This window comes from Magnolia sinica, chromosome 13 (assembly GCF_029962835.1).
Source record: "Magnolia sinica isolate HGM2019 chromosome 13, MsV1, whole genome shotgun sequence".
NCBI lineage: Eukaryota > Viridiplantae > Streptophyta > Magnoliopsida > Magnoliales > Magnoliaceae > Magnolia > Magnolia sinica.
The window spans coordinates 31259880-31269293 of NC_080585.1; the positions used below are offsets into that span (position 1 = coordinate 31259880).

At 40.8% G+C, this 9414-nt stretch overlaps 1 protein-coding gene across 1 annotated transcript; it reads right to left on the reverse strand.

The window, feature by feature from the left end:
* Window positions 1–713: 713 nt before the first annotated feature.
* Window positions 714–8473, reverse strand: LOC131224203 (uncharacterized). Its single transcript, XM_058219740.1, has 2 exons — window positions 8174–8473; window positions 714–812 (listed from the first exon to the last, which is right to left on the reverse strand). Exons 1-2 carry the CDS (start codon window positions 8471–8473, stop codon window positions 714–716), a joined length of 399 nt encoding a protein of 132 aa, XP_058075723.1.
* Between the last annotated feature and the right edge of the window lie 941 nt (window positions 8474–9414).

Below are 9414 nucleotides of genomic sequence, written 5' to 3' on the forward strand. Positions count from 1 at the left end.
TCCCCTTCATCCATGTCCGTATGACGTTATGAAGAGGTTGGATGACAAAATAACATCACCGTTGGCCTTAGGAAGGTTTTAACGGTGGATGTCATTATCCCCATTGTTTCATGGGGTGTGGTCCACTAGAAATTGATTATGATTCAGTTTTGTGCTCATTCCATAAAATGATATGAAAAAACAGATGGACAGCTTGGATAAGACATAAATTCTCGGTGGGCCGGACAGCTGAGCTACTCAATAGGCAGTCGGCTTCCCCCTCTTACCAAGCGTCCCATATATTTTAACTTATTTTATTTATCAGTCTGTCTTGAGATCCAGGTTACCTATTTAATAAAAATAAAATAAAGAGCACTAATCAAGCCAGTCAACCACCCCAGAGTAAAGGAAAAAAAACTATAACTACTCTGACGGAGTGTGATGATACATATGTTTAGAAAAAAAAATTAATTAATTAATTAATTAATTGCACATTGGAGTGCAAGTAAATCAAATTAAAGTGTTCAAAGTATGCTTCTATCGTAGATATATGAAGATTAAAAATATATATATACTTATTTCATTACTTAACTATTGTACTATATTTTTCACCGTTTTGAGAAAAGCCAATAGAAGGGTGACATGTGGCAGTATACAAGAGATAGGTGTATGAAAAGATTTTCAGAGATATTTAGAACGCTTTTTACGGAATCATAGCTTGGATTGATTTAATGCTACATGTCATCAGGTGACAGACAAAGTGGTTTGGCGGAGACATCTAAGAGCGGAACGCAGTCGAAAAGCAAGCCATGACCGAGAAGAATAGAGGTTAGCTAAGAGAAGAACAATCAAAAAGAAAAAACATAAGAAAATGATCTAGATGGAGACTTTTATATTGCCATAATCGTCTAATAAAATAAAAAATAAAAATAAAAAAAGAAGAAGAAGAAACGTTCAGGGGTATAGATGTGGCAGAGATATATAAATAGTTAGAAGATTAGTGGAGCAAGAACCAAATTCAACAAACAAATCAAATCTAACAATTTATCTTAGTGCAGTTTATTCTTGGAGTAATGATAATCCAGTAGCAGTAAATTCTTAGTTGAAGGCCAAGTTTATGCTCATACGTCGAACTTGATCTTTATCCAATGCAAGCAATTCTTTCAAGAGACATTCTTGTATTTGTTTTCAGTGACCAAATGTAAGTTTTTCCTTTTATTTGATTGCACCGGTATATTGAAAAGTCATTTCTTATAAAAGGCAAGGCACAACCCATCTTCGAATGAAGAACTTCACCCTCTAATTATCACCTGATCATTACAGATATCCTGTGATTAGTTGAGTAGGTGACCAATCTCCTCAGATTTGGTTATATACTGTAAAGTTTAACGTATCTGCCTATTTTGGCGATCGGGGTCAAACTTGATCAGTTTAAATCGAGTCACTGTATTGATTATGGCATGCCCACACACATCTTACGTGACAAAAAATAAATTGAGTGCCAACGATTTTTGACACACATAATGGGACAAACAACTACTTGACTATCATAAACATTCATTTTTCACCGGCCATACAAAAAGAACAATTTTAATGCACTTATGGGACATTGATAATACTTATTGGTGAAAAATTTCTGTAAAATCATGAGTCAAAGAGGTGGTCGAAATGCTTTTGTAGCAACTAATGCTACAACTAATGAACCTCCTGCCCATGAGGAAGAGTTGCAGATCTAACAGGTACCTGAGCAAGTGAATCTACTACCGAATCCGATGCATGCCATTCCAAATCCAAATAGATCATCAACATCTTGGGTTTAACTCTTGATTACTACCAAAAAACAAGGGAATGCCAACAAGTGGAAACTGTCGGCGAAGACATTCTCAGATGGCTAAAAGCCGTTGTAAGGGCCATCGGGAAAGGGGGTGTCGGCGTTCCTTGCTGACAGTTTGAAACCGTCGGGATCTTCAACGGTTTCACTCTTTTTTCCGATGGGTCTTCTAACCAACGCAATGGTTAAAAGCCGTCGGCGTTTTTCATTTGAAAAAAATAACAAATTATTGAAAGCAAATTGCCTCTACACTCAGCCCGTCTGTAGCTCAGATTTGCAGTGGACACATTCCTTGCATTCCTCGATGAATACAAGGACATGGTTCCCTGGTTCAATCACTGGGAGAGCGCAATACTGTTTGAGAGACTGACCAAAGAAGTGCTATGGAATCCCACCATATCTAACTCAAAAAAATAATAATAAATAAATAAAATAATAAATAATAAATAATAAAATTGGTGAGTCATGCTAAACTGTCTTAGTATTTCTCAAGCATATTGCACATGGGTCAGACCTCATTCTCTTCAATTCTCATTCCAAAGTACATCCAGACAGACTTTTGGCTGGCTAATATATTACACCTGGGATTGATCAGAGATGAAATCCAAATAAACAAATTTTCAAAAGAAAAACTAGTAAACATGCAGATGTAGGCATTCAGGAACTTGAAACAACAAGAAAATGTCATTTGTTGTCTATTAGACCCTCATGAATTTGAATTAAGGAATAAGAAATTCATGCAAACTTATTTCAAAGTTGTGAAAACTAATATGATGAATTTAGAAGCACAGACTACATGCTATGACATATTGCAGTAAAACAAAGTTCCTACAAAGACGTGCATCACAGAAACCGATTGTATAATTTTTTTTTATCAACAGAAGAAGAATTCTACCAAAATACACCCCAAGCAACTACTTTGAAATATATACAAAAATTAGTTCATTTCTGCCGGGCACCAAATAACAACATCTGTACATTAAAAAAAAAAAAAAAAAAAAAAAAAGAGTTAAAAGTTTAAGATGAGCTGCCTCATACCTGCAAGTGCACCTAGCAAATCTCAGTCATTAAACCTTCAGTTGCATAAATTTTCTTGTGCTTGGTATCATGAAACAAAACCTGCACATGAATGAAAATTGTCATTTAGGATCAATGAAGACGCACAAAGATTAGTGCCAAAGCACGAGATTTAAGCTCCTTTTCATATAATCTCTTATACATTGTGACCTACCAAAAAATAAGAAAAAAAAATAGCATTATTGCTCCATAACAAGCATCACATCCAGCTGCTCTTGATGCATAAGCATATATTCCAAAGCTAACATTTTGAAAATTAATCCAGTAAGTTTTAGCGTAACAAGATTCTCAAACCAAGGAAATGCATACCAAAACTATGGCCAGGCTTACGATTGCAAAATAGCAAGTAAAAAGAAGGACTTGGATGTGAATAGTTGGAGATGAGGTGTCACGTGATGAATTCAGATATAATGTGCTTAAACAAATTCCACTGTGACGCCTTGGATGGTTGCCAATTCAGATATCATGTGCTATACTGTTGGAGATGAGGTGCCACCGGATGAATTTGAATAATTTGAATTGATGGTTCTAATTTCACTGATTATCTAAATGTCATGAATCAATATCCAAAGTTACTTCTTGTAATATATATATATATATATATATATATATATATATATATATATATATATATATATATATATATAATGTGTTTGGAAGACATGTTACCTGCATGTAAACATGACACACATGACACATCTCTTTTCCGGTTTGTGAAAGTAGCTTGTTTATGCTTGACATGTTATGTCACGCCCCAAACTCGGAAACTAAGCTCACAAAATTTGTGATCACTGAATCCGGTGCTGACAGCCTCCGTAGTACCCCATTCTCGGCTCCCAGCGTCCATACGCCAGATTCCAATCCTGGGATTCTATAAGGAGGATTTTCCAACGTACATTCATCTCGTAAGAAGCATAACCACAAGTTTACCCAAATCACAAAGGCAACATCATCACATATCCATTATAACAAAAACTCGGAGTACAACGCATAAAGGGAAATATAATATAGATAACAAGTCTCCAGAAATATCGTCACAAGCTCAGCCGCATGCTTTTACCTTAGCTCGGTTGCGTCCTATCGACACCTACACACATCTATCGTACATAGAAAGCTTAGAGGGTGGTGTAAGTGTGTGCGAAGTATAAGCGTGCTCAGAATGCAATATTAGAGTAAGCGAAAATACTGACAAATCCATGAGTCATATAATATTAGAGTATACAGAAATACTGACAAATCCATAAGTCATATAATATCAGAGTATGCAGAAATACTGACAAGTCCATGAGTTATATAATATCAGAGTATGCAATGCAGATCGGCTATGTCATGTGAGGTCGTGGTAAACCAAATGGCATGTATTGAGAATGTAATGCAATATGTAGTGAGAAAGAAATGACCAAGCTAAAGTGTGAAGTCGGGATGATAGTATATAGTATCGCAGGCTATGAGGTTCATCACAAGGGACTTCTATCCAAACAAGTCTCATACCTAAAATTGGATAGCCAGACTCAATGTGGTAAACTCTTGACCTCAGGTTACTTGCGCACCTCAACCGAAATCCTGGCCATTGCGAAGGTACACAACAATTAGTTGCGCACCACCAGCCTAAGTGGATAGTGAATGAATGAATGAATGAGTAAAATAATGAGTATGCAACTCCTGCTCAATAAGTCCACATATCAGCACCGTACATCTCTGGAATCATCACTGGGGTTTAGTACACTCCAAGCTAACTGTCGCCCTTGTTGCCCGCGCAACCCAGCGAGTGGAAAAGACATCACTACCCGCCTGTCAGCAGTATACCAATGCCTACCCGGCTCATCGATAGCAGACCCATTTGTGAGCTGGTCAAACTCAGCTTAGCTTACAGCCCCCTCACTTGGGCGGATAAGGCCACACTCGTTCCAACCGACCACGATACAGTGGGAGACGCAGCCTACTAGTATTCGGCACTCGGGCGGTCATGTATATCCACTCGGTCTAGACGTTGGAGCATCCTTTGGTCACGAGAATTTACGGACTTTCACCCATGGACATCCAAAGTGCCCATATGCTCAAACCAAACATTTTTAGTATCCCATCTAGCCATCCACAATATGCCAGTGAAGGCCACAACCCTGATTTCATCTTTTAAAAAAATAAAAATAAAATTTACAGCAGCTGTGAAGCTAACAAAAATTATGGTGGATCACGCCGTCCCACGTGCAGGGGCGGTGTGGATATAATACATATCTCAGGTGGGTCACGCAAATGAACGGCGTGGATGCATCATGCATCGAGGTGGGGTCCACGCGCCCCAAAACTGACGGATGGCTTGGAAATAGAATACATACAACGAGCTGGGTCCCACCGTCCAGCCTACTGGACGGTGTGGATTCCCTTCCCCAACAGGGCCACGTCCAGGGATGGACGGCCTGGATAAAAGACATACGTCAGGTGGGTCCACACGTGTGGCCCACCACCTTGGTTCAAGCTGATATTTGTTTCATCCCTTCATCCAGACAGTCAACGGCCTAGATTTGCTGCTGCTACGGTGCATACCACACATGGTGGATCTAGACCATTGAAGAGGGACGGTGTGGATAGAGGTCATGCACATCAAGGTGGGGTCCACGTCAATGGGCCACCCCACTACCAGATCAAGTAGATATTTTTTCCCTCTCATCAACGTCTGTTGTTGGACAGCAACTCGTCTAGCAGGTCACAGCCATCTGACCAAGCTTTGGACGGCCAAATGATGGCCGGAGTGAATATAATAGGCGTACATCATGGTAGGGTCCACATAGGTGGGCCACACGGCTGGGAATCAAGCCGATATTTGTGTCCTCCCAACCGTCCTAGCCTACTAAAAAACGGGCAACAAGATGGCCTTGGACGGTGGCAGCAAGGCTGTCCCGCTTGTGGATAGCGTGGATATCATATACACATCAATGGGGCCATCAAACTAGGGGGCGAGAGAGAGAGAGAGAGAGAGAGAGAGAGAGAGAGAGAGACCCACATAACTTTCTTCTTCTTCCCTTATGCTCTAATGCTCCTACAAAGCTTCCTCAACGATGGAGATGACGAACAAAAGGTTGGATTGGTGAGGATCTAAGGTGGGAGAGGGCTGGATTTTTGGGATGGGTTGGACGTCCATGGCTCTTGCAATGTAGAATGAGGAAGAAAGAGGGATGGAGAGAGAGATAAGAGAGAGAGAGGGGGGGAAGTTATAGCTTGACATGATGATGTAAGGCCATCATTAATTTCTAGGTAAGGGGGGTGTTGACTTAAGAAGAGGGCCATCATGACTTATGTAAGGACATGACATCACCCACCTAGGGAATGGTGCATAGAGGTAGGTAGGTCCCGCAACGTGCGGTTCACTGCCAGTAAAATGCGTGGGTCACATCTTATGATCTTAGCGTTGCATTGACGCATAAGATACGGCATTGGAACCACAACGACGATGCGGTCGCAATAGCGTAGGTCTCGAGTCAAGCCGACTCGGGTTCACAGACCACAATTGAGAGTCGCTCGCAATTGTTATCTATGCACCACAGGTCATCGAAATTCGATGGGGAAGATCGCGAGAGTCAACGGAATGGTACAGACTAGAATATGGGCCTTACAGCTCTCCCCTCCTAATAAAAATTTCATCCTCAAAATTTATAAAACAGACAAGGGAAGAGGAAGCATCATCATATATATATGTCAAGGCATAATCAATCTACAAAAGGATGAAGATAGTACTCTCTAATATCAACCTCGCGCTCCCAAGACGCATCATCAATACTATGGTGACCCCTACTAAACCTCGGATCCCGGATCAGAAACGATCGAAACATGGATCTTATGCAACCTCACAATCTCAATGGTATGGAGATATATCAGAAAGTTTCTAAGTTATTCGAACTCGGGAATCTAATCATTCTAAGTTTGAAACAATCACACAGTGTAGGGTAATTATGAGTAGATATGTGATGTTATCCTCAGGTATTCCCAAATTATGCTCTGATACCAACTTCTGTCACGCCCTAAACTCGAAAACCGGTCTCACAAGATTCCCGATCGTCGAATCCGGTGCCGACAGCTTCCGTAGTACCTCATTCTCGGCTCTCAGCGCCCATACGCCAGATTCCGATCTTGGGATCCTACAAGTAGAATTTTTCAACGTACATTTATCTCGTAAGAAGCATAACCACAAGTTTACTCAAATTACAAAGGCAACATCATTGCATATCCACTATAATAAAAACTTTGAGTACAACACATAAAGGAAAATACAATATAGATAACAAGTCTCTAGAAATATTGCCACAAGCTCAGCCGCACGCTCCTACCTTAGCTTGGTTGCGTCTTATCGACACTTGCACGCATCTATCATGCATAAGCTTATAAAAAGCTTAGAGGGTGGTATAAGTGTGTGCGCAGTATAAGCGTGCTCAGAATGCAATATCAGAGTAAGCAGAAATACTAACAAGTCCATGAGTCATATAATATCAGAGTATGCTGAAATACTGACAAGTCCATGACTCATATAATAACAGAGTATGCAATGCAGATCGGCTATGTCATGTGAGGTCATGGTAAACCAAATGCCATGTATTGTAGATGTAATGCAATATGCAGTGTGAAAGAAATGACCAAACTCGAGTGTAAAGTAGGGATGATAGTATATAGTATCGTAGGCTATGGGGTCCATTACAAGGGACTTCTATGCAAAGCAGTCTCATACCTAAATTTAGATAATCAGACTCAATGTGGTAAACTCTTAACCTCATGTTAGTCGCGCGCCCCAACCGAAATCATGGCCATTGCAAAGGTACACAACAGTTAGTTGCGCACCACTAACCCGAGTGGATAGTGAATGAATGAATGAATGAGTAAAATGCTGAGTATGCAACTCCTACTCAATAAGTCCATATATCAGTACCGTACATCTCTAAGATCATCATCGGGGTCTAGTACACTTTAAGCTGGCTGCCGCCCCTGCCGACCGCGCAACCCAGTGAGTGGAAAAGACCTCACTACCCGCCTGTCAGCAGTATACCATTGCCTACCCAGCTCATTGATAGTGGACCCATTTGTGAGTTTGTCAAACTCAGCCTAGCTTACAGCCTCCTCACTCGGGCAGATAAGGCCACACCCCCTTCCAATCGACCACGACACAGGTACAAAAACCAAGGTTAGGATATCTGCTACTTGTGTTGTGAAAGTAAATCACAGAAAACCGATAAAAAAACCATATAGAAGTAAATACAAAAATCTCAATAAGCAATCAAAGGGGGAGCTTGAGATTGATACCGAAATAACATGCTTTCTGCTGATATCCATCTTAACGTCGCAAGAAATCCTCAGAGCCCCACTCGATTCCGTTCCAGAACCATAGGATTTGGCACGAACGAAATTGACAGCTACGGGAAGCTTGATCTTCCTTACGATGTCGGCCAAGAACATAAACGCGCCCGTGGCAACGCCGACGATGACAGGGGGAGATGAGAAGTCCTTGAAATCGTCGAAAATCTGAGAAGCGAGTTGGGAAACTCGGTCAGAGATTTCTTGCTCAGTCCATAGAATTCGTTCGATGTGGTCGTCCAAAGCCATGGAGGGAAAGAGAGGATTGAAGGAGAGAGGGTTGGAGAGGAGGTCGGTTTTCGTAGGGTTTCTACATTCCGATGGAATGCTATATGAGGATTGAGAAGGTGGGACTATTTTCAAAAAAGGAAAGGAAAGGTTGAATGCCAGATTCGCTTCAGCTGAGAGAGAGAGAGAGAGAGAGAGAGAGAGAGAGAGAGAGAGAGAGAGAGAGAGAGAGAGAGAGAGAGAGATTAGAGTCGTTTTCTTGGGGGCAAAAGAGAGTCCTAAAGCTGATAGGATTCCCCGTCCAAAGTCAGAGAGTGGAATACCATGTACTCTTACAATTTATAATTGATGGATTTCACCATTCAATATATAATAGTCATGGTTATCGGTATGGATGACTCGTTCCAACTTGGTGGGGCCCAAATCGAGTTGCCACTCGCCTACAACGTGGTGAATAGGTCCGACTCTCTTGATTTGGGAGTGGATTAAAGGAGTGATCGAAATTAAAGGAGTCATAATTGCTGAAGTTCTGGCATATCTTTGATTGAAGATTCGGATGAGTTGGAACTTTCGTGAGATCCACCCTGTCCATCTGGTATGCCGAGTCATTTTAATAATTGAAGGTGGGCCATACGACGGGAAACAGTTGGGATGGTATTTCCTACCGTTAATTTTGCGCAGGATCCACTGTTGTATTTATATGTCGTCCAGTATATTCAGGATGAAATAATTGAAAGAAATGATTAAAAAATCTGATATATTATTATTATTATTATTATTATTTTGATAGGGACCAAAAGAACTGGTGTACGTAATTTGGATTTGAGTGGGAAACACTACGCATGTGCGTGAGATAAGAACTGCTCATCCAGAGCTGCGAGGGGCACCATTATGTATGGGTTTTATCGACGCAGTCCACACATTGTCAAATTATTTGAAGGATATAAGTAGAGGTGTACATG

Excerpts from the sequence above, each read along its gene's own strand:
- LOC131224203 (XM_058219740.1), bottom strand. The coding sequence starts at position 8,473 with ATGGCTTTGGACGACCACATCGAACGAATTCTATGGACTGAGCAAGAA. Across the intron at positions 813-8,173 it reads GCAGAAAGCATGTTATTTCG|CTAACCTCTATTCTTCTCGG; the intron begins GTATCAATCTCA and ends TTCTTCTCTTAG.